This window comes from Halichondria panicea, chromosome 1, assembly GCF_963675165.1.
Source record: "Halichondria panicea chromosome 1, odHalPani1.1, whole genome shotgun sequence".
NCBI classification, from domain to species: Eukaryota; Metazoa; Porifera; class Demospongiae; order Suberitida; family Halichondriidae; genus Halichondria; species Halichondria panicea.
In genome coordinates this window covers 12,773,151-12,799,157 of record NC_087377.1, presented here as the reverse complement: position 1 = coordinate 12,799,157, position 26,007 = coordinate 12,773,151, and the positions used below count along the sequence as shown (strand labels likewise).

The 26,007-nt window shown below is 48.1% G+C and overlaps 2 protein-coding genes across 11 annotated transcripts in view; one reads left to right on the top strand and one right to left on the bottom strand.

Annotated features, from left to right (window-relative positions):
• LOC135349686 (uncharacterized) overlaps positions 1-26,007 on the bottom strand; it is a 134,224-nt gene that overhangs the window by 95,156 nt on the left and 13,061 nt on the right. The window lies entirely within an intron of this gene.
• On the top strand, positions 63-26,007 carry LOC135348331 (piggyBac transposable element-derived protein 4-like). Of its 2 annotated transcripts, XR_010398716.1 has the most exons (6): positions 63-228; positions 1,989-5,812; positions 8,204-12,015; positions 14,421-16,303; positions 18,795-20,677; positions 23,080-26,007. XR_010398716.1 is itself a non-coding variant. In XM_064546521.1 (4 exons), the coding sequence occupies exons 3-4, from the start codon at positions 20,539-20,541 to the stop codon at positions 24,633-24,635; spliced, it is 1,695 nt and encodes a 564-aa protein (XP_064402591.1). In that variant the 5' UTR covers positions 11,407-12,015; positions 14,421-16,303; positions 18,795-20,538; the 3' UTR covers positions 24,636-26,007. The 2 variants fall into 2 exon arrangements, 1 of the variants encoding a protein (XP_064402591.1); XM_064546521.1 differs by lacking the exons at positions 63-228; positions 1,989-5,812 and having other exon boundaries at positions 11,407-12,015.

Here is a 26,007-nt window from a genome sequence, read left to right as displayed (position 1 = left end):
AACTTAGACAACCCCATTGATTGTATCTGGGCGTGTATCTGGGCATGTGCTGTGATTGCTCAGTTATTTTTCAAAACTTTTGAATCCAAATGGAGCTGATTGGACTCCTTGACACTGTCAGCGAGCTTGAGCACACTGTCAGAGAGCTTGAGGAGGACCAGGAAGTCTGTTATGACCATGACGAGCCCAGTGATGACGATTTTGAGACAGATCTGGAGAGTGATTCAGGTTTGTGTCATTGCACCATTAAATAGTGGTTGGGGAGGCAGCATTGTGATGCCCTAACGATATGTGGCCTCTTTTTGGCGGAGGCGTCATGTGCATGCCTTTTGTGGCTCCTCCTACATTGTGTGAGCCTCTTTTTGGCGTCGCCTTGACTGCAGTACTGTACTGTACCCTAACCCCCAGTTGTTAATGATATTCATAGCACCACACGCGTGCATTACGCCCACATATTGATATTCATGGTTGTTGTGGTTTGTTGGGCTCCTCCCACGAGCCTTTGATGTGGACGAGCCTTTTCCTCTGCTGTACTGTACCTATGTGCCCTAACCCCCCCCAGTAGTTAATTATATTCATAGCACCACTAGCGTGCGGTACGCCCACATAATGACATTCATGGTTGTTGTGGTTTGTTGGGCTCCTCCCACGAGCCTTTGATGTGGACGAGCCTTTTCCACGAGCCTTTTCCTCTGCTGTACTGTACCTGTGTGCCCTAACCCCCCCCCCCCCCCCCAGTAGTTAATTATATTCATAGCACCACACTCGTGCGGTACGCCCACGTAATGACATTCATGGTTGTTGTGGTTTGTTGGGCTCCTCCCACGAGCCTTTGATGTGGACGAGCCTTTTCCTCTGCTGTACTGTACCTATGTGCCCTAACCCCCCCCCCCCCCCCCAGTAGTTAATGATATTCATAGCACCACTAGCGTGTGGTACGCCCACGTAATGACATTCATGGTTGTTGTGGTTTGTTGGGCTCCTCCCACGAGCCTTTGATGTGGACGAGCCTTTTCCTCTGCTGTACTGTACCTATGTGCCCTAACCCCCCCCCCCCAGTAGTTAATGATATTCATAGCACCACTAGCGTGCGGTACGCCCACGTAATGACATTCATGGTTGTTGTGGTTTGTTGGGCTCCTCCCACGAGCCTTTGATGTGGACGAGCCTTTTCCTCTGCTGTACTGTACCTATGTGCCCTAACCCCCCCCCCCCCCCCCAGTAGTTAATGATATTCATAGCACCACTAGCGTGTGGTACGCCCACGTAATGACATTCATGGTTGTTGTGGTTTGTTGGGCTCCTCCCACGAGCCTTTGATGGGGACGAGCCTTTTCCTCTGCTGTACTGTACCTATGTGCCCTAACCCCCCCCCCCCCCCCCAGTAGTTAATGATATTCATAGCACCACTAGCGTGCGGTACGCCCACATAATGACATTCATGGTTGTTGTGGTTTGTTGGGATCCTCCCACGAGCCTTTGATGGGGACGAGCCTTTTCCTCTGCTGTACTGTACCTATGTGCCCTAACCCCCCCCCCCCCCCAGTAGTTAATGATATTCATAGCACCACTAGCGTGTGGTACGCCCACATAATGACATTCATGGTTGTTGTGGTTTGTTGGGATCCTCCCACGAGCCTTTGATGGGGACGAGCCTTTTCCTCTGCTGTACTGTACCTATGCGCCCTAACCCCCCCCCCCCCAGTAGTTAATGATATTCATAGCACCACTAGCGTGTGGTACGCCCACTAATGACATTCATGGTTGTTGTGGTTTGTTGGGCTCCTCCCACGAGCCTTTGATGTGGACGAGCCTTTTCCTCTGCTGTACTGTACCTATGCGCCCTAACCCCCCCAGTAGTTAATGATATTCATAGCACCACTAGCGTGTGGTACGCCCACATAATGACATTCATAGCCTGTCCCCCACCTGCACTGGCGAGCACTCTTGTGGTACTCTAATGATATTCATGCTTTGTTTCCGTGCAGATGCTGCAGTGGAGGATGATGACGAAATGGTCGATGGCATGGCTCCGACTCCCAAACGGAGGAAGCTGGCGAGGGACAATGGACTCCAAAAAGCTAAGTCCACAGGAAGATACCCCGTCTTTGGCGGTGTGGTCGGTCCTGTCGATCAACTTGATCCGTCTGTAACTCCATGCCTAGATTTTGTTAAGTTACTTTGGCCCGATAGTTTGTGTGAGTACATAGCCGAACAGACCAACCTGTACGCTAGGCAGTGTGGTGCTAAGGGTTGGTCAGCTACAAACAGTGCCGAATTGTGGGTGTTTTTGGGGATTGTACTAGAGATGGGCATTCATAGGCTCCCTGAAATTACGGACTACTGGTCCAAGGATCCCCTTTTAGGTGTACAATGTGTGAGCAATGTAATGTCGCTCAAAAGGTTCCAAAGTTTATGGCGGTATCTGCACTGTGAGGACAATACGTCCATCACTGATGCACGTAAGGTAACTAGCAAGCTAAAAACTGTTTTAGAGACTCTTAAAGCCAACTACTTCATGAGGTATAATCCCAGTCAGGAGCTTTCCGTTGATGAGATGATGATAAAGTACAAGGGTCGTAAAAGCGGGAAAATTCATATGCCCAAGAAGCCTGTTAAACTGGGGTTCAAGGTATGGTGCTGCTCATGTTCATGCTGTGGGTATCTCTGTGTGTTTGATGTATACAGTGGTAAGCTCACCGATTCCTCTGGGAAAAAGATAGCTGTGAAAGGGCTTGTGAAAAATGTAGTCCATCGTTTACTCACTCCTTTTTATGGTCATCAGCATGTTGTGTACATGGACAACTTTTACACGTCCGGTCCATTGATAGAAGAGTTGGCTAAGCAAAATGTGTTTACTGTCGGCACAATTTTGAAGAATGCTGCTGGTTTCCCAGCAAGTCTTAAGGATGTGGTACTCGACAAAGGTGACTATACGTCCATGACTGTTGGTGATATTTCTTACTCTATGTTTAACGACCGTAGAGTTGTGTCCTTTGCAACAAATGTGTTCCCTGACCATATGCCCCACACTGTAATGCGAATGCACAAAGACGGTACCCTACGCTCTCAGAGTGTCCCCCCCTGTCTCCCTGCATATAACATGTACATGGGAGGAGTTGACAATACAGGGCGTATGAGGAAAACCTATGGGTACGATAGAAAGTGTCGGCGGTATTGGTTCAGGATTTTCTTTCAATTCCTTGACGTTAGTGTGAATAATGCATACATTCTATACAGGCACAACTGTGTCAGGGTGGGTTCAAAGGCCATGCCTTTGAAAGGGTTTCGATTGGAACTAATTCATAGTCTATTGGGTGTGCCACGTACTCGTAGCAGTGCCTCAGGTCTGGCCAGTCTAAATATCGTTTTCCCCCCATCACAGGGCGCACGTGTGAGTGCAAATAGTGTCGGAGTGTCTCGTGGGCGCTGTCAAGTGTGTGTTCGGGAGAAGATCCCTAGCAGAGAGCAGCAACACACTGCAATGGCATGTCCCCACTGTCGCATAAGAATATGCAAAGGACACTCTGTTATCGGACACACATGTGCTAGCTAATGTGCTGTGTGACTGATTTTTGTTAGATGGTACTCTCCTGGTCTAAATTGGCCTTGGAGAGGGGAGGAAAGGGGTATTATTTCAATGATTAATAAAATTGTGATAAAGAATTCAGTTGTATATGAGAGGCCCTAACCCACTCTGTTGTAAATTCTGTTGTAATTATTTTTCAAAACTTTTGAATCCAAATGGAGCTGATTGGACTCCTTGACACTGTCAGCGAGCTTGAGCACACTGTCAGAGAGCTTGAGGAGGACCAGGAAGTCTGTTATGACCATGACGAGCCCAGTGATGACGATTTTGAGACAGATCTGGAGAGTGATTCAGGTTTGTGTCATTGCACCATTAAATAGTGGTTGGGGAGGCAGCATTGTGATGCCCTAACGATATGTGGCCTCTTTTTGGCGGAGGCGTCATGTGCATGCCTTTTGTGGCTCCTCCTACATTGTGTGAGCCTCTTTTTGGCGTCGCCTTGACTGCAGTACTGTACTGTACCCTAACCCCCAGTTGTTAATGATATTCATAGCACCACACGCGTGCATTACGCCCACATATTGATATTCATGGTTGTTGTGGTTTGTTGGGCTCCTCCCACGAGCCTTTGATGTGGACGAGCCTTTTCCTCTGCTGTACTGTACCTATGTGCCCTAACCCCCCCCAGTAGTTAATTATATTCATAGCACCACTAGCGTGCGGTACGCCCACATAATGACATTCATGGTTGTTGTGGTTTGTTGGGATCCTCCCACGAGCCTTTGATGTGGACGAGCCTTTTCCTCTGCTGTACTGTACCTATGTGCCCTAACCCCCCCAGTAGTTAATGATATTCATAGCACCACTAGCGTGTGGTACGCCCACATAATGACATTCATGGTTGTTGTGGTTTGTTGGGCTCCTCCCACGAGCCTTTGATGGCATGTCCCCACTGTCGCATAAGAATATGCAAAGGACACTCTGTTATCGGACACACATGTGCTAGCTAATGTGCTGTGTGACTGATTTTTGTTAGATGGTACTCTCCTGGTCTAAATTGGCCTTGGAGAGGGGAGGAAAGGGGTATTATTTCAATGATTAATAAAATTGTGATAAAGAATTCAGTTGTATATGAGAGGCCCTAACCCACTCTGTTGTAAATTCTGTTGTAATTATCTCTTTCCTTGGCAATCTGTTGTAGAAATTACAACAATGGGTAAGGAATCGTTATGATGAATTAGATGAAGTTGTATGTGAGCTCCTCCCTGACAAACAAACTGTAGTCTAGGTAACCGCCTTATCAGTCAAGTAGGCTAAAAATCTGTGTCCTTTGATGTAAGCTTTGATGTCTCTTTGTGCATATGTAGTTATAAAAAAAAAAAAAAAAAAAAAAAGAAACCTTTGACTAGCTAGGAAGAGTAGCAGCAGTAGGCAGCAGTAGTAGTAGCAGTGCAAGCAGGACTAGACTAGATTAAAAAGTTGGTGGAAAGAATAACTGACCGTTTGGACGTCACCTGGCTGCCAGACTTTCATCTGGACTCTTCCCCCTGAGTAGCTGGCCTTTCTCTAAGCCACAAAACTGAGCAAGAAGCTGAAGAAGCAGCTAGACAGAGACATGTACCTAGCCTTGAGAATTGGGAGGCGTGGCTCAACTAGTTAGCCCAGCCCAGAGGAATTGTTACCGTGGGTACTGAACAACCGTAGAAGTAGGGCTACCCCTGGCTTTACTGAATTAACTAGCTGTGTCTGCTGTCTAGTTGGACCAGATTTAGCTAGATAATGGGGTAGAGAATAGTTGAGCGGTGCTGTGTGTAGCTTGAACTGTACTGGCTGGCAAGAATCTAGTAAGCACCCTATGCACTGATAACTCGTCAGAATGGAGGGTATGTTCTAGGGATCTGGACAGCTGTACATCCAAAGGAGCCAGGGAGTGCCAATCATCTTCTCCCAGTCTCTGACACGCTAAACAAAAGGAGCTAGAACTGGGAGTCCCAGCTAGAATTGCTAGCCGGATCTAGACTAATAGAATGACTTGGAGGCGTGGTGAGGCCGGATCCACACTAATTGATGGACCTAAAGACGCTCCTGTTCCAGATTTCACGAATGGCAAGGAAAGGGTTATTTTTCAAAACTTTTGAATCCAAATGGAGCTGATTGGACTCCTTGACACTGTCAGCGAGCTTGAGCACACTGTCAGAGAGCTTGAGGAGGACCAGGAAGTCTGTTATGACCATGACGAGCCCAGTGATGACGATTTTGAGACAGATCTGGAGAGTGATTCAGGTTTGTGTCATTGCACCATTAAATAGTGGTTGGGGAGGCAGCATTGTGATGCCCTAACGATATGTGGCCTCTTTTTGGCGGAGGCGTCATGTGCATGCCTTTTGTGGCTCCTCCTACATTGTGTGAGCCTCTTTTTGGCGTCGCCTTGACTGCAGTACTGTACTGTACCCTAACCCCCAGTTGTTAATGATATTCATAGCACCACACGCGTGCATTACGCCCACATATTGATATTCATGGTTGTTGTGGTTTGTTGGGCTCCTCCCACGAGCCTTTGATGTGGACGAGCCTTTTCCTCTGCTGTACTGTACCTATGTGCCCTAACCCCCCCCAGTAGTTAATTATATTCATAGCACCACTAGCGTGCGGTACGCCCACATAATGACATTCATGGTTGTTGTGGTTTGTTGGGCTCCTCCCACGAGCCTTTGATGTGGACGAGCCTTTTCCTCTGCTGTACTGTACCTATGTGCCCTAACCCCCCCCCCCAGTAGTTAATGATATTCATAGCACCACTAGCGTGTGGTACGCCCACATAATGACATTCATGGTTGTTGTGGTTTGTTGGGCTCCTCCCACGAGCCTTTGATGGGGACGAGCCTTTTCCTCTGCTGTACTGTACCTGTGTGCCCTAACCCCCCCCCCCCAGTAGTTAATTATATTCATAGCACCACACTCGTGCGGTACGCCCACGTAATGACATTCATGGTTGTTGTGGTTTGTTGGGCTCCTCCCACGAGCCTTTTCCTCTGCTGTACTGTACCTATGTGCCCTAACCCCCCCCCCCAGTAGTTAATGATATTCATAGCACCACTAGCGTGTGGTACACCCACGTAATGACATTCATGGTTGTTGTGGTTTGTTGGGCTCCTCCCACGAGCCTTTGATGTGGACGAGCCTTTTCCTCTGCTGTACTGTACCTATGTGCCCTAACCCCCCCCCCCCAGTTAATGATATTCATAGCACCACTAGCGTGTGGTACGCCCACGTAATGACATTCATGGTTGTTGTGGTTTGTTAGGCTCCTCCCACGAGCCTTTGATGTGGACGAGCCTTTTCCTCTGCTGTACTGTACCTATGTGCCCTAACCCCCCCCCCAGTAGTTTGATGTGGACGAGCCTTTTCCTCTGCTGTACTGTACCTATGTGCCCTAACCCCCCCCCCCAGTTGTTAATGATATTCATAGCACCACTAGCATGTGGTACGCCCACGTAATGACATTCATGGTTGTTGTGGTTTGTTGGGCTCCTCCCACGAGCCTTTGATGGGGACGAGCCTTTTCCTCTGCTGTACTGTACCTATGTGCCCTAACCCCCCCCCCAGTAGTTAATGATATTCATAGCACCACTAGCGTGCGGTACGCCCACGTAATGACATTCATGGTTGTTGTGGTTTGTTGGGCTCCTCCCACGAGCCTTTGATGGGGACGAGCCTTTTCCTCTGCTGTACTGTACCTATGTGCCCTAACCCCCCCCAGTAGTTAATGATATTCATAGCACCACTAGCGTGTGGTACGCCCACGTAATGACATTCATGGTTGTTGTGGTTTGTTGGGCTCCTCCCACGAGCCTTTGATGGGGACGAGCCTTTTCCTCTGCTGTACTGTACCTATGTGCCCTAACCCCCCCCCCCCAGTAGTTAATGATATTCATAGCACCACTAGCGTGCGGTACGCCCACGTAATGACATTCATGGTTGTTGTGGTTTGTTGGGCTCCTCCCACGAGCCTTTGATGGGGACGAGCCTTTTCCTCTGCTGTACTGTACCTATGTGCCCTAACCCCCCCCCCCAGTAGTTAATGATATTCATAGCACCACTAGCGTGCGGTACGCCCACATAATGACATTCATGGTTGTTGTGGTTTGTTGGGCTCCTCCCACGAGCCTTTGATGTGGACGAGCCTTTTCCTCTGCTGTACTGTACCTATGTGCCCTAAACCCCCCCCCCAGTAGTTAATGATATTCATAGCACCACTAGCGTGCGGTACGCCCACATAATGACATTCATGGTTGTTGTGGTTTGTTGGGATCCTCCCACGAGCCTTTGATGGGGACGAGCCTTTTCCTCTGCTGTACTGTACCTATGTGCCCTAACCCCCCCCCCCCAGTAGTTAATGATATTCATAGCACCACTAGCGTGCGGTACGCCCACATAATGACATTCATGGTTGTTGTGGTTTGTTGGGATCCTCCCACGAGCCTTTGATGGGGACGAGCCTTTTCCTCTGCTGTACTGTACCTATGCGCCCTAACCCCCCCAGTAGTTAATGATATTCATAGCACCACTAGCGTGTGGTACGCCCACATAATGACATTCATAGCCTGTCCCCCACCTGCACTGGCGAGCACTCTTGTGGTACTCTAATGATATTCATGCTTTGTTTCCGTGCAGATGCTGCAGTGGAGGATGATGACGAAATGGTCGATGGCATGGCTCCGACTCCCAAACGGAGGAAGCTGGCGAGGGACAATGGACTCCAAAAAGCTAAGTCCACAGGAAGATACCCCGTCTTTGGCGGTGTGGTCGGTCCTGTCGATCAACTTGATCCGTCTGTAACTCCATGCCTAGATTTTGTTAAGTTACTTTGGCCCGATAGTTTGTGTGAGTACATAGCCGAACAGACCAACCTGTACGCTAGGCAGTGTGGTGCTAAGGGTTGGTCAGCTACAAACAGTGCCGAATTGTGGGTGTTTTTGGGGATTGTACTAGAGATGGGCATTCATAGGCTCCCTGAAATTACGGACTACTGGTCCAAGGATCCCCTTTTAGGTGTACAATGTGTGAGCAATGTAATGTCGCTCAAAAGGTTCCAAAGTTTATGGCGGTATCTGCACTGTGAGGACAATACGTCCATCACTGATGCACGTAAGGTAACTAGCAAGCTAAAAACTGTTTTAGAGACTCTTAAAGCCAACTACTTCATGAGGTATAATCCCAGTCAGGATGAGATGATGATAAAGTACAAGGGTCGTAAAAGCGGGAAAATTCATATGCCCAAGAAGCCTGTTAAACTGGGGTTCAAGGTATGGTGCTGCTCATGTTCATGCTGTGGGTATCTCTGTGTGTTTGATGTATACAGTGGTAAGCTCACCGATTCCTCTGGGAAAAAGATAGCTGTGAAAGGGCTTGTGAAAAATGTAGTCCATCGTTTACTCACTCCTTTTTATGGTCATCAGCATGTTGTGTACATGGACAACTTTTACACGTCCGGTCCATTGATAGAAGAGTTGGCTAAGCAAAATGTGTTTACTGTCGGCACAATTTTGAAGAATGCTGCTGGTTTCCCAGCAAGTCTTAAGGATGTGGTACTCGACAAAGGTGACTATACGTCCATGACTGTTGGTGATATTTCTTACTCTATGTTTAACGACCGTAGAGTTGTGTCCTTTGCAACAAATGTGTTCCCTGACCATATGCCCCACACTGTAATGCGAATGCACAAAGACGGTACCCTACGCTCTCAGAGTGTCCCCCCCTGTCTCCCTGCATATAACATGTACATGGGAGGAGTTGACAATACAGGGCGTATGAGGAAAACCTATGGGTACGATAGAAAGTGTCGGCGGTATTGGTTCAGGATTTTCTTTCAATTCCTTGACGTTAGTGTGAATAATGCATACATTCTATACAGGCACAACTGTGTCAGGGTGGGTTCAAAGGCCATGCCTTTGAAAGGGTTTCGATTGGAACTAATTCATAGTCTATTGGGTGTGCCACGTACTCGTAGCAGTGCCTCAGGTCTGGCCAGTCTAAATATCGTTTTCCCCCCATCACAGGGCGCACGTGTGAGTGCAAATAGTGTCGGAGTGTCTCGTGGGCGCTGTCAAGTGTGTGTTCGGGAGAAGATCCCTAGCAGAGAGCAGCAACACACTGCAATGGCATGTCCCCACTGTCGCATAAGAATATGCAAAGGACACTCTGTTATCGGACACACATGTGCTAGCTAATGTGCTGTGTGACTGATTTTTGTTAGATGGTACTCTCCTGGTCTAAATTGGCCTTGGAGAGGGGAGGAAAGGGGTATTATTTCAATGATTAATAAAATTGTGATAAAGAATTCAGTTGTATATGAGAGGCCCTAACCCACTCTGTTGTAAATTCTGTTGTAATTATTTTTCAAAACTTTTGAATCCAAATGGAGCTGATTGGACTCCTTGACACTGTCAGCGAGCTTGAGCACACTGTCAGAGAGCTTGAGGAGGACCAGGAAGTCTGTTATGACCATGACGAGCCCAGTGATGACGATTTTGAGACAGATCTGGAGAGTGATTCAGGTTTGTGTCATTGCACCATTAAATAGTGGTTGGGGAGGCAGCATTGTGATGCCCTAACGATATGTGGCCTCTTTTTGGCGGAGGCGTCATGTGCATGCCTTTTGTGGCTCCTCCTACATTGTGTGAGCCTCTTTTTGGCGTCGCCTTGACTGCAGTACTGTACTGTACCCTAACCCCCAGTTGTTAATGATATTCATAGCACCACACGCGTGCATTACGCCCACATATTGATATTCATGGTTGTTGTGGTTTGTTGGGCTCCTCCCACGAGCCTTTGATGTGGACGAGCCTTTTCCTCTGCTGTACTGTACCTATGTGCCCTAACCCCCCCCAGTAGTTAATTATATTCATAGCACCACTAGCGTGCGGTACGCCCACATAATGACATTCATGGTTGTTGTGGTTTGTTGGGATCCTCCCACGAGCCTTTGATGTGGACGAGCCTTTTCCTCTGCTGTACTGTACCTATGTGCCCTAACCCCCCCAGTAGTTAATGATATTCATAGCACCACTAGCGTGTGGTACGCCCACATAATGACATTCATGGTTGTTGTGGTTTGTTGGGCTCCTCCCACGAGCCTTTGATGGCATGTCCCCACTGTCGCATAAGAATATGCAAAGGACACTCTGTTATCGGACACACATGTGCTAGCTAATGTGCTGTGTGACTGATTTTTGTTAGATGGTACTCTCCTGGTCTAAATTGGCCTTGGAGAGGGGAGGAAAGGGGTATTATTTCAATGATTAATAAAATTGTGATAAAGAATTCAGTTGTATATGAGAGGCCCTAACCCACTCTGTTGTAAATTCTGTTGTAATTATCTCTTTCCTTGGCAATCTGTTGTAGAAATTACAACAATGGGTAAGGAATCGTTATGATGAATTAGATGAAGTTGTATGTGAGCTCCTCCCTGACAAACAAACTGTAGTCTAGGTAACCGCCTTATCAGTCAAGTAGGCTAAAAATCTGTGTCCTTTGATGTAAGCTTTGATGTCTCTTTGTGCATATGTAGTTATAAAAAAAAAAAAAAAAAAAAAAAGAAACCTTTGACTAGCTAGGAAGAGTAGCAGCAGTAGGCAGCAGTAGTAGTAGCAGTGCAAGCAGGACTAGACTAGATTAAAAAGTTGGTGGAAAGAATAACTGACCGTTTGGACGTCACCTGGCTGCCAGACTTTCATCTGGACTCTTCCCCCTGAGTAGCTGGCCTTTCTCTAAGCCACAAAACTGAGCAAGAAGCTGAAGAAGCAGCTAGACAGAGACATGTACCTAGCCTTGAGAATTGGGAGGCGTGGCTCAACTAGTTAGCCCAGCCCAGAGGAATTGTTACCGTGGGTACTGAACAACCGTAGAAGTAGGGCTACCCCTGGCTTTACTGAATTAACTAGCTGTGTCTGCTGTCTAGTTGGACCAGATTTAGCTAGATAATGGGGTAGAGAATAGTTGAGCGGTGCTGTGTGTAGCTTGAACTGTACTGGCTGGCAAGAATCTAGTAAGCACCCTATGCACTGATAACTCGTCAGAATGGAGGGTATGTTCTAGGGATCTGGACAGCTGTACATCCAAAGGAGCCAGGGAGTGCCAATCATCTTCTCCCAGTCTCTGACACGCTAAACAAAAGGAGCTAGAACTGGGAGTCCCAGCTAGAATTGCTAGCCGGATCTAGACTAATAGAATGACTTGGAGGCGTGGTGAGGCCGGATCCACACTAATTGATCGACCTAAAGACGCTCCTGTTCCAGATTTCACGAATGGCAAGGAAAGGGTTATTTTTCAAAACTTTTGAATCCAAATGGAGCTGATTGGACTCCTTGACACTGTCAGCGAGCTTGAGCACACTGTCAGAGAGCTTGAGGAGGACCAGGAAGTCTGTTATGACCATGACGAGCCCAGTGATGACGATTTTGAGACAGATCTGGAGAGTGATTCAGGTTTGTGTCATTGCACCATTAAATAGTGGTTGGGGAGGCAGCATTGTGATGCCCTAACGATATGTGGCCTCTTTTTGGCGGAGGCGTCATGTGCATGCCTTTTGTGGCTCCTCCTACATTGTGTGAGCCTCTTTTTGGCGTCGCCTTGACTGCAGTACTGTACTGTACCCTAACCCCCAGTTGTTAATGATATTCATAGCACCACACGCGTGCATTACGCCCACATATTGATATTCATGGTTGTTGTGGTTTGTTGGGCTCCTCCCACGAGCCTTTGATGTGGACGAGCCTTTTCCTCTGCTGTACTGTACCTATGTGCCCTAACCCCCCCCAGTAGTTAATTATATTCATAGCACCACTAGCGTGCGGTACGCCCACATAATGACATTCATGGTTGTTGTGGTTTGTTGGGCTCCTCCCACGAGCCTTTGATGTGGACGAGCCTTTTCCTCTGCTGTACTGTACCTATGTGCCCTAACCCCCCCCCCCCAGTAGTTAATGATATTCATAGCACCACTAGCGTGTGGTACGCCCACATAATGACATTCATGGTTGTTGTGGTTTGTTGGGCTCCTCCCACGAGCCTTTGATGGGGACGAGCCTTTTCCACGAGCCTTTTCCTCTGCTGTACTGTACCTGTGTGCCCTAACCCCCCCCCCCCAGTAGTTAATTATATTCATAGCACCACACTCGTGCGGTACGCCCACGTAATGACATTCATGGTTGTTGTGGTTTGTTGGGCTCCTCCCACGAGCCTTTTCCTCTGCTGTACTGTACCTATGTGCCCTAACCCCCCCCCCCCAGTAGTTAATGATATTCATAGCACCACTAGCGTGTGGTACACCCACGTAATGACATTCATGGTTGTTGTGGTTTGTTGGGCTCCTCCCACGAGCCTTTGATGTGGACGAGCCTTTTCCTCTGCTGTACTGTACCTATGTGCCCTAACCCCCCCCCCCCAGTTAATGATATTCATAGCACCACTAGCGTGTGGTACGCCCACGTAATGACATTCATGGTTGTTGTGGTTTGTTAGGCTCCTCCCACGAGCCTTTGATGTGGACGAGCCTTTTCCTCTGCTGTACTGTACCTATGTGCCCTAACCCCCCCCCCAGTAGTTTGATGTGGACGAGCCTTTTCCTCTGCTGTACTGTACCTATGTGCCCTAACCCCCCCCCCCAGTTGTTAATGATATTCATAGCACCACTAGCATGTGGTACGCCCACGTAATGACATTCATGGTTGTTGTGGTTTGTTGGGCTCCTCCCACGAGCCTTTGATGGGGACGAGCCTTTTCCTCTGCTGTACTGTACCTATGTGCCCTAACCCCCCCCCCAGTAGTTAATGATATTCATAGCACCACTAGCGTGCGGTACGCCCACGTAATGACATTCATGGTTGTTGTGGTTTGTTGGGCTCCTCCCACGAGCCTTTGATGGGGACGAGCCTTTTCCTCTGCTGTACTGTACCTATGTGCCCTAACCCCCCCCAGTAGTTAATGATATTCATAGCACCACTAGCGTGTGGTACGCCCACGTAATGACATTCATGGTTGTTGTGGTTTGTTGGGCTCCTCCCACGAGCCTTTGATGGGGACGAGCCTTTTCCTCTGCTGTACTGTACCTATGTGCCCTAACCCCCCCCCCCCAGTAGTTAATGATATTCATAGCACCACTAGCGTGCGGTACGCCCACGTAATGACATTCATGGTTGTTGTGGTTTGTTGGGCTCCTCCCACGAGCCTTTGATGGGGACGAGCCTTTTCCTCTGCTGTACTGTACCTATGTGCCCTAACCCCCCCCCCCAGTAGTTAATGATATTCATAGCACCACTAGCGTGCGGTACGCCCACATAATGACATTCATGGTTGTTGTGGTTTGTTGGGCTCCTCCCACGAGCCTTTGATGTGGACGAGCCTTTTCCTCTGCTGTACTGTACCTATGTGCCCTAAACCCCCCCCCCAGTAGTTAATGATATTCATAGCACCACTAGCGTGCGGTACGCCCACATAATGACATTCATGGTTGTTGTGGTTTGTTGGGATCCTCCCACGAGCCTTTGATGGGGACGAGCCTTTTCCTCTGCTGTACTGTACCTATGTGCCCTAACCCCCCCCCCCAGTAGTTAATGATATTCATAGCACCACTAGCGTGCGGTACGCCCACATAATGACATTCATGGTTGTTGTGGTTTGTTGGGATCCTCCCACGAGCCTTTGATGGGGACGAGCCTTTTCCTCTGCTGTACTGTACCTATGCGCCCTAACCCCCCCAGTAGTTAATGATATTCATAGCACCACTAGCGTGTGGTACGCCCACATAATGACATTCATAGCCTGTCCCCCACCTGCACTGGCGAGCACTCTTGTGGTACTCTAATGATATTCATGCTTTGTTTCCGTGCAGATGCTGCAGTGGAGGATGATGACGAAATGGTCGATGGCATGGCTCCGACTCCCAAACGGAGGAAGCTGGCGAGGGACAATGGACTCCAAAAAGCTAAGTCCACAGGAAGATACCCCGTCTTTGGCGGTGTGGTCGGTCCTGTCGATCAACTTGATCCGTCTGTAACTCCATGCCTAGATTTTGTTAAGTTACTTTGGCCCGATAGTTTGTGTGAGTACATAGCCGAACAGACCAACCTGTACGCTAGGCAGTGTGGTGCTAAGGGTTGGTCAGCTACAAACAGTGCCGAATTGTGGGTGTTTTTGGGGATTGTACTAGAGATGGGCATTCATAGGCTCCCTGAAATTACGGACTACTGGTCCAAGGATCCCCTTTTAGGTGTACAATGTGTGAGCAATGTAATGTCGCTCAAAAGGTTCCAAAGTTTATGGCGGTATCTGCACTGTGAGGACAATACGTCCATCACTGATGCACGTAAGGTAACTAGCAAGCTAAAAACTGTTTTAGAGACTCTTAAAGCCAACTACTTCATGAGGTATAATCCCAGTCAGGATGAGATGATGATAAAGTACAAGGGTCGTAAAAGCGGGAAAATTCATATGCCCAAGAAGCCTGTTAAACTGGGGTTCAAGGTATGGTGCTGCTCATGTTCATGCTGTGGGTATCTCTGTGTGTTTGATGTATACAGTGGTAAGCTCACCGATTCCTCTGGGAAAAAGATAGCTGTGAAAGGGCTTGTGAAAAATGTAGTCCATCGTTTACTCACTCCTTTTTATGGTCATCAGCATGTTGTGTACATGGACAACTTTTACACGTCCGGTCCATTGATAGAAGAGTTGGCTAAGCAAAATGTGTTTACTGTCGGCACAATTTTGAAGAATGCTGCTGGTTTCCCAGCAAGTCTTAAGGATGTGGTACTCGACAAAGGTGACTATACGTCCATGACTGTTGGTGATATTTCTTACTCTATGTTTAACGACCGTAGAGTTGTGTCCTTTGCAACAAATGTGTTCCCTGACCATATGCCCCACACTGTAATGCGAATGCACAAAGACGGTACCCTACGCTCTCAGAGTGTCCCCCCCTGTCTCCCTGCATATAACATGTACATGGGAGGAGTTGACAATACAGGGCGTATGAGGAAAACCTATGGGTACGATAGAAAGTGTCGGCGGTATTGGTTCAGGATTTTCTTTCAATTCCTTGACGTTAGTGTGAATAATGCATACATTCTATACAGGCACAACTGTGTCAGGGTGGGTTCAAAGGCCATGCCTTTGAAAGGGTTTCGATTGGAACTAATTCATAGTCTATTGGGTGTGCCACGTACTCGTAGCAGTGCCTCAGGTCTGGCCAGTCTAAATATCGTTTTCCCCCCATCACAGGGCGCACGTGTGAGTGCAAATAGTGTCGGAGTGTCTCGTGGGCGCTGTCAAGTGTGTGTTCGGGAGAAGATCCCTAGCAGAGAGCAGCAACACACTGCAATGGCATGTCCCCACTGTCGCATAAGAATATGCAAAGGACACTCTGTTATCGGACACACATGTGCTAGCTAATGTGCTGTGTGACTGATTTTTGTTAGATGGTACTCTCCTGGTCTAAATTGGCCTTGGAGAGGGGAGGAAAGGGGTATTATTTCAATGATTAATAAAATTGTGATAAAGAATTCAGTTGTATATGAGAGGCCCTAACCCACTCTGTTGTAAATTCTGTTGTAATTATTTTTCAAAACTTTTGAATCCAAATGGAGCTGATTGGACTCCTTGACACTGTCAGCGAGCTTGAGCACACTGTCAGAGAGCTTGAGGAGGACCAGGAAGTCTGTTATGACCATGACGAGCCCAGTGATGACGATTTTGAGACAGATCTGGAGAGTGATTCAGGTTTGTGTCATTGCACCATTAAATAGTGGTTGGGGAGGCAGCATTGTGATGCCCTAACGATATGTGGCCTCTTTTTGGCGGAGGCGTCATGTGCATGCCTTTTGTGGCTCCTCCTACATTGTGTGAGCCTCTTTTTGGCGTCGCCTTGACTGCAGTACTGTACTGTACCCTAACCCCCAGTTGTTAATGATATTCATAGCACCACACGCGTGCATTACGCCCACATATTGATATTCATGGTTGTTGTGGTTTGTTGGGCTCCTCCCACGAGCCTTTGATGTGGACGAGCCTTTTCCTCTGCTGTACTGTACCTATGTGCCCTAACCCCCCCCAGTAGTTAATTATATTCATAGCACCACTAGCGTGCGGTACGCCCACATAATGACATTCATGGTTGTTGTGGTTTGTTGGGCTCCTCCCACGAGCCTTTGATGTGGACGAGCCTTTTCCTCTGCTGTACTGTACCTATGTGCCCTAACCCCCCCCCCCCAGTAGTTAATGATATTCATAGCACCACTAGCGTGTGGTACGCCCACATAATGACATTCATGGTTGTTGTGGTTTGTTGGGCTCCTCCCACGAGCCTTTGATGGGGACGAGCCTTTTCCACGAGCCTTTTCCTCTGCTGTACTGTACCTGTGTGCCCTAACCCCCCCCCAGTAGTTAATTATATTCATAGCACCACACTCGTGCGGTACGCCCACGTAATGACATTCATGGTTGTTGTGGTTTGTTGGGCTCCTCCCACGAGCCTTTTCCTCTGCTGTACTGTACCTATGTGCCCTAACCCCCCCCCCCCCCAGTAGTTAATGATATTCATAGCACCACTAGCGTGTGGTACACCCACGTAATGACATTCATGGTTGTTGTGGTTTGTTGGGCTCCTCCCACGAGCCTTTGATGTGGACGAGCCTTTTCCTCTGCTGTACTGTACCTATGTGCCCTAACCCCCCCCCCCCAGTTAATGATATTCATAGCACCACTAGCGTGTGGTACGCCCACGTAATGACATTCATGGTTGTTGTGGTTTGTTAGGCTCCTCCCACGAGCCTTTGATGTGGACGAGCCTTTTCCTCTGCTGTACTGTACCTATGTGCCCTAACCCCCCCCCCCAGTAGTTAATGATATTCATAGCACCACTAGCGTGTGGTACGCCCACATAATGACATTCATGGTTGTTGTGGTTTGTTGGGCTCCTCCCACGAGCCTTTGATGGGGACGAGCCTTTTCCACGAGCCTTTTCCTCTGCTGTACTGTACCTGTGTGCCCTAACCCCCCCCCCAGTAGTTAATTATATTCATAGCACCACACTCGTGCGGTACGCCCACGTAATGACATTCATGGTTGTTGTGGTTTGTTGGGCTCCTCCCACGAGCCTTTTCCTCTGCTGTACTGTACCTATGTGCCCTAACCCCCCCCCCAGTAGTTAATGATATTCATAGCACCACTAGCGTGCGGTACGCCCACGTAATGACATTCATGGTTGTTGTGGTTTGTTGGGCTCCTCCCACGAGCCTTTGATGGGGACGAGCCTTTTCCTCTGCTGTACTGTACCTATGTGCCCTAACCCCCCCCAGTAGTTAATGATATTCATAGCACCACTAGCGTGTGGTACGCCCACGTAATGACATTCATGGTTGTTGTGGTTTGTTGGGCTCCTCCCACGAGCCTTTGATGGGGACGAGCCTTTTCCTCTGCTGTACTGTACCTATGTGCCCTAACCCCCCCCCCCCCAGTAGTTAATGATATTCATAGCACCACTAGCGTGCGGTACGCCCACGTAATGACATTCATGGTTGTTGTGGTTTGTTGGGCTCCTCCCACGAGCCTTTGATGGGGACGAGCCTTTTCCTCTGCTGTACTGTACCTATGTGCCCTAACCCCCCCCCCCAGTAGTTAATGATATTCATAGCACCACTAGCGTGCGGTACGCCCACATAATGACATTCATGGTTGTTGTGGTTTGTTGGGCTCCTCCCACGAGCCTTTGATGTGGACGAGCCTTTTCCTCTGCTGTACTGTACCTATGTGCCCTAAACCCCCCCCCCAGTAGTTAATGATATTCATAGCACCACTAGCGTGCGGTACGCCCACATAATGACATTCATGGTTGTTGTGGTTTGTTGGGATCCTCCCACGAGCCTTTGATGGGGACGAGCCTTTTCCTCTGCTGTACTGTACCTATGTGCCCTAACCCCCCCCCCCAGTAGTTAATGATATTCATAGCACCACTAGCGTGCGGTACGCCCACATAATGACATTCATGGTTGTTGTGGTTTGTTGGGATCCTCCCACGAGCCTTTGATGGGGACGAGCCTTTTCCTCTGCTGTACTGTACCTATGCGCCCTAACCCCCCCAGTAGTTAATGATATTCATAGCACCACTAGCGTGTGGTACGCCCACATAATGACATTCATAGCCTGTCCCCCACCTGCACTGGCGAGCACTCTTGTGGTACTCTAATGATATTCATGCTTTGTTTCCGTGCAGATGCTGCAGTGGAGGATGATGACGAAATGGTCGATGGCATGGCTCCGACTCCCAAACGGAGGAAGCTGGCGAGGGACAATGGACTCCAAAAAGCTAAGTCCACAGGAAGATACCCCGTCTTTGGCGGTGTGGTCGGTCCTGTCGATCAACTTGATCCGTCTGTAACTCCATGCCTAGATTTTGTTAAGTTACTTTGGCCCGATAGTTTGTGTGAGTACATAGCCGAACAGACCAACCTGTACGCTAGGCAGTGTGGTGCTAAGGGTTGGTCAGCTACAAACAGTGCCGAATTGTGGGTGTTTTTGGGGATTGTACTAGAGATGGGCATTCATAGGCTCCCTGAAATTACGGACTACTGGTCCAAGGATCCCCTTTTAGGTGTACAATGTGTGAGCAATGTAATGTCGCTCAAAAGGTTCCAAAGTTTATGGCGGTATCTGCACTGTGAGGACAATACGTCCATCACTGATGCACGTAAGGTAACTAGCAAGCTAAAAACTGTTTTAGAGACTCTTAAAGCCAACTACTTCATGAGGTATAATCCCAGTCAGGATGAGATGATGATAAAGTACAAGGGTCGTAAAAGCGGGAAAATTCATATGCCCAAGAAGCCTGTTAAACTGGGGTTCAAGGTATGGTGCTGCTCATGTTCATGCTGTGGGTATCTCTGTGTGTTTGATGTATACAGTGGTAAGCTCACCGATTCCTCTGGGAAAAAGATAGCTGTGAAAGGGCTTGTGAAAAATGTAGTCCATCGTTTACTCACTCCTTTTTATGGTCATCAGCATGTTGTGTACATGGACAACTTTTACACGTCCGGTCCATTGATAGAAGAGTTGGCTAAGCAAAATGTGTTTACTGTCGGCACAATTTTGAAGAATGCTGCTGGTTTCCCAGCAAGTCTTAAGGATGTGGTACTCGACAAAGGTGACTATACGTCCATGACTGTTGGTGATATTTCTTACTCTATGTTTAACGACCGTAGAGTTGTGTCCTTTGCAACAAATGTGTTCCCTGACCATATGCCCCACACTGTAATGCGAATGCACAAAGACGGTACCCTACGCTCTCAGAGTGTCCCCCCCTGTCTCCCTGCATATAACATGTACATGGGAGGAGTTGACAATACAGGGCGTATGAGGAAAACCTATGGGTACGATAGAAAGTGTCGGCGGTATTGGTTCAGGATTTTCTTTCAATTCCTTGACGTTAGTGTGAATAATGCATACATTCTATACAGGCACAACTGTGTCAGGGTGGGTTCAAAGGCCATGCCTTTGAAAGGGTTTCGATTGGAACTAATTCATAGTCTATTGGGTGTGCCACGTACTCGTAGCAGTGCCTCAGGTCTGGCCAGTCTAAATATCGTTTTCCCCCCATCACAGGGCGCACGTGTGAGTGCAAATAGTGTCGGAGTGTCTCGTGGGCGCTGTCAAGTGTGTGTTCGGGAGAAGATCCCTAGCAGAGAGCAGCAACACACTGCAATGGCATGTCCCCACTGTCGCATAAGAATATGCAAAGGACACTCTGTTATCGGACACACATGTGCTAGCTAATGTGCTGTGTGACTGATTTTTGTTAGATGGTACTCTCCTGGTCTAAATTGGCCTTGGAGAGGGGAGGAAAGGGGTATTATTTCAATGATTAATAAAATTGTGATAAAGAATTCAGTTGTATATGAGAGGCCCTAACCCACTCTGTTGTAAATTCTGTTGTAATTATTTTTCAAAACTTTTGAATCCAAATGGAGCTGATTGGACTCCTTGACACTGTCAGCGAGCTTGAGCACACTGTCAGAGAGCTTGAGGAGGACCAGGAAGTCTGTTATGACCATGACGAGCCCAGTGATGACGATTTTGAGACAGATCTGGAGAGTGATTCAGGTTTGTGTCATTGCACCATTAAATAGTGGTTGGGGAGGCAGCATTGTGATGCCCTAACGATATGTGGCCTCTTTTTGGCGGAGGCGTCATGTGCATGCCTTTTGTGGCTCCTCCTACATTGTGTGAGCCTCTTTTTGGCGTCGCCTTGACTGCAGTACTGTACTGTACCCTAACCCCCAGTTGTTAATGATATTCATAGCACCACACGCGTGCATTACGCCCACATATTGATATTCATGGTTGTTGTGGTTTGTTGGGCTCCTCCCACGAGCCTTTGATGTGGACGAGCCTTTTCCTCTGCTGTACTGTACCTATGTGCCCTAACCCCCCCCAGTAGTTAATTATATTCATAGCACCACTAGCGTGCGGTACGCCCACATAATGACATTCATGGTTGTTGTGGTTTGTTGGGCTCCTCCCACGAGCCTTTGATGTGGACGAGCCTTTTCCTCTGCTGTACTGTACCTATGTGCCCTAACCCCCCCCCCCCAGTAGTTAATGATATTCATAGCACCACTAGCGTGTGGTACGCCCACATAATGACATTCATGGTTGTTGTGGTTTGTTGGGCTCCTCCCACGAGCCTTTGATGGGGACGAGCCTTTTCCACGAGCCTTTTCCTCTGCTGTACTGTACCTGTGTGCCCTAACCCCCCCCCCAGTAGTTAATTATATTCATAGCACCACACTCGTGCGGTACGCCCACGTAATGACATTCATGGTTGTTGTGGTTTGTTGGGCTCCTCCCACGAGCCTTTTCCTCTGCTGTACTGTACCTATGTGCCCTAACCCCCCCCCCCCAGTAGTTAATGATATTCATAGCACCACTAGCGTGTGGTACACCCACGTAATGACATTCATGGTTGTTGTGGTTTGTTGGGCTCCTCCCACGAGCCTTTGATGTGGACGAGCCTTTTCCTCTGCTGTACTGTACCTATGTGCCCTAACCCCCCCCCCCCAGTTAATGATATTCATAGCACCACTAGCGTGTGGTACGCCCACGTAATGACATTCATGGTTGTTGTGGTTTGTTAGGCTCCTCCCACGAGCCTTTGATGTGGACGAGCCTTTTCCTCTGCTGTACTGTACCTATGTGCCCTAACCCCCCCCCCAGTAGTTTGATGTGGACGAGCCTTTTCCTCTGCTGTACTGTACCTATGTGCCCTAACCCCCCCCCCCCAGTTGTTAATGATATTCATAGCACCACTAGCATGTGGTACGCCCACGTAATGACATTCATGGTTGTTGTGGTTTGTTGGGCTCCTCCCACGAGCCTTTGATGGGGACGAGCCTTTTCCTCTGCTGTACTGTACCTATGTGCCCTAACCCCCCCCCAGTAGTTAATGATATTCATAGCACCACTAGCGTGCGGTACGCCCACGTAATGACATTCATGGTTGTTGTGGTTTGTTGGGCTCCTCCCACGAGCCTTTGATGGGGACGAGCCTTTTCCTCTGCTGTACTGTACCTATGTGCCCTAACCCCCCCCAGTAGTTAATGATATTCATAGCACCACTAGCGTGTGGTACGCCCACGTAATGACATTCATGGTTGTTGTGGTTTGTTGGGCTCCTCCCACGAGCCTTTGATGGGGACGAGCCTTTTCCTCTGCTGTACTGTACCTATGTGCCCTAACCCCCCCCCCCAGTAGTTAATGATATTCATAGCACCACTAGCGTGCGGTACGCCCACGTAATGACATTCATGGTTGTTGTGGTTTGTTGGGCTCCTCCCACGAGCCTTTGATGGGGACGAGCCTTTTCCTCTGCTGTACTGTACCTATGTGCCCTAACCCCCCCCCCAGTAGTTAATGATATTCATAGCACCACTAGCGTGCGGTACGCCCACATAATGACATTCATGGTTGTTGTGGTTTGTTGGGCTCCTCCCACGAGCCTTTGATGTGGACGAGCCTTTTCCTCTGCTGTACTGTACCTATGTGCCCTAAACCCCCCCCCCAGTAGTTAATGATATTCATAGCACCACTAGCGTGCGGTACGCCCACATAATGACATTCATGGTTGTTGTGGTTTGTTGGGATCCTCCCACGAGCCTTTGATGGGGACGAGCCTTTTCCTCTGCTGTACTGTACCTATGTGCCCTAACCCCCCCCCCCCAGTAGTTAATGATATTCATAGCACCACTAGCGTGCGGTACGCCCACATAATGACATTCATGGTTGTTGTGGTTTGTTGGGATCCTCCCACGAGCCTTTGATGGGGACGAGCCTTTTCCTCTGCTGTACTGTACCTATGCGCCCTAACCCCCCCAGTAGTTAATGATATTCATAGCACCACTAGCGTGTGGTACGCCCACATAATGACATTCATAGCCTGTCCCCCACCTGCACTGGCGAGCACTCTTGTGGTACTCTAATGATATTCATGCTTTGTTTCCGTGCAGATGCTGCAGTGGAGGATGATGACGAAATGGTCGATGGCATGGCTCCGACTCCCAAACGGAGGAAGCTGGCGAGGGACAATGGACTCCAAAAAGCTAAGTCCACAGGAAGATACCCCGTCTTTGGCGGTGTGGTCGGTCCTGTCGATCAACTTGATCCGTCTGTAACTCCATGCCTAGATTTTGTTAAGTTACTTTGGCCCGATAGTTTGTGTGAGTACATAGCCGAACAGACCAACCTGTACGCTAGGCAGTGTGGTGCTAAGGGTTGGTCAGCTACAAACAGTGCCGAATTGTGGGTGTTTTTGGGGATTGTACTAGAGATGGGCATTCATAGGCTCCCTGAAATTACGGACTACTGGTCCAAGGATCCCCTTTTAGGTGTACAATGTGTGAGCAATGTAATGTCGCTCAAAAGGTTCCAAAGTTTATGGCGGTATCTGCACTGTGAGGACAATACGTCCATCACTGATGCACGTAAGGTAACTAGCAAGCTAAAAACTGTTTTAGAGACTCTTAAAGCCAACTACTTCATGAGGTATAATCCCAGTCAGGATGAGATGATGATAAAGTACAAGGGTCGTAAAAGCGGGAAAATTCATATGCCCAAGAAGCCTGTTAAACTGGGGTTCAAGGTATGGTGCTGCTCATGTTCATGCTGTGGGTATCTCTGTGTGTTTGATGTATACAGTGGTAAGCTCACCGATTCCTCTGGGAAAAAGATAGCTGTGAAAGGGCTTGTGAAAAATGTAGTCCATCGTTTACTCACTCCTTTTTATGGTCATCAGCATGTTGTGTACATGGACAACTTTTACACGTCCGGTCCATTGATAGAAGAGTTGGCTAAGCAAAATGTGTTTACTGTCGGCACAATTTTGAAGAATGCTGCTGGTTTCCCAGCAAGTCTTAAGGATGTGGTACTCGACAAAGGTGACTATACGTCCATGACTGTTGGTGATATTTCTTACTCTATGTTTAACGACCGTAGAGTTGTGTCCTTTGCAACAAATGTGTTCCCTGACCATATGCCCCACACTGTAATGCGAATGCACAAAGACGGTACCCTACGCTCTCAGAGTGTCCCCCCCTGTCTCCCTGCATATAACATGTACATGGGAGGAGTTGACAATACAGGGCGTATGAGGAAAACCTATGGGTACGATAGAAAGTGTCGGCGGTATTGGTTCAGGATTTTCTTTCAATTCCTTGACGTTAGTGTGAATAATGCATACATTCTATACAGGCACAACTGTGTCAGGGTGGGTTCAAAGGCCATGCCTTTGAAAGGGTTTCGATTGGAACTAATTCATAGTCTATTGGGTGTGCCACGTACTCGTAGCAGTGCCTCAGGTCTGGCCAGTCTAAATATCGTTTTCCCCCCATCACAGGGCGCACGTGTGAGTGCAAATAGTGTCGGAGTGTCTCGTGGGCGCTGTCAAGTGTGTGTTCGGGAGAAGATCCCTAGCAGAGAGCAGCAACACACTGCAATGGCATGTCCCCACTGTCGCATAAGAATATGCAAAGGACACTCTGTTATCGGACACACATGTGCTAGCTAATGTGCTGTGTGACTGATTTTTGTTAGATGGTACTCTCCTGGTCTAAATTGGCCTTGGAGAGGGGAGGAAAGGGGTATTATTTCAATGATTAATAAAATTGTGATAAAGAATTCAGTTGTATATGAGAGGCCCTAACCCACTCTGTTGTAAATTCTGTTGTAATTATTTTTCAAAACTTTTGAATCCAAATGGAGCTGATTGGACTCCTTGACACTGTCAGCGAGCTTGAGCACACTGTCAGAGAGCTTGAGGAGGACCAGGAAGTCTGTTATGACCATGACGAGCCCAGTGATGACGATTTTGAGACAGATCTGGAGAGTGATTCAGGTTTGTGTCATTGCACCATTAAATAGTGGTTGGGGAGGCAGCATTGTGATGCCCTAACGATATGTGGCCTCTTTTTGGCGGAGGCGTCATGTGCATGCCTTTTGTGGCTCCTCCTACATTGTGTGAGCCTCTTTTTGGCGTCGCCTTGACTGCAGTACTGTACTGTACCCTAACCCCCAGTTGTTAATGATATTCATAGCACCACACGCGTGCATTACGCCCACATATTGATATTCATGGTTGTTGTGGTTTGTTGGGCTCCTCCCACGAGCCTTTGATGTGGACGAGCCTTTTCCTCTGCTGTACTGTACCTATGTGCCCTAACCCCCCCCAGTAGTTAATTATATTCATAGCACCACTAGCGTGCGGTACGCCCACATAATGACATTCATGGTTGTTGTGGTTTGTTGGGATCCTCCCACGAGCCTTTGATGTGGACGAGCCTTTTCCTCTGCTGTACTGTACCTATGTGCCCTAACCCCCCCAGTAGTTAATGATATTCATAGCACCACTAGCGTGTGGTACGCCCACATAATGACATTCATGGTTGTTGTGGTTTGTTGGGCTCCTCCCACGAGCCTTTGATGGCATGTCCCCACTGTCGCATAAGAATATGCAAAGGACACTCTGTTATCGGACACACATGTGCTAGCTAATGTGCTGTGTGACTGATTTTTGTTAGATGGTACTCTCCTGGTCTAAATTGGCCTTGGAGAGGGGAGGAAAGGGGTATTATTTCAATGATTAATAAAATTGTGATAAAGAATTCAGTTGTATATGAGAGGCCCTAACCCACTCTGTTGTAAATTCTGTTGTAATTATCTCTTTCCTTGGCAATCTGTTGTAGAAATTACAACAATGGGTAAGGAATCGTTATGATGAATTAGATGAAGTTGTATGTGAGCTCCTCCCTGACAAACAAACTGTAGTCTAGGTAACCGCCTTATCAGTCAAGTAGGCTAAAAATCTGTGTCCTTTGATGTAAGCTTTGATGTCTCTTTGTGCATATGTAGTTATAAAAAAAAAAAAAAAAAAAAAAAGAAAC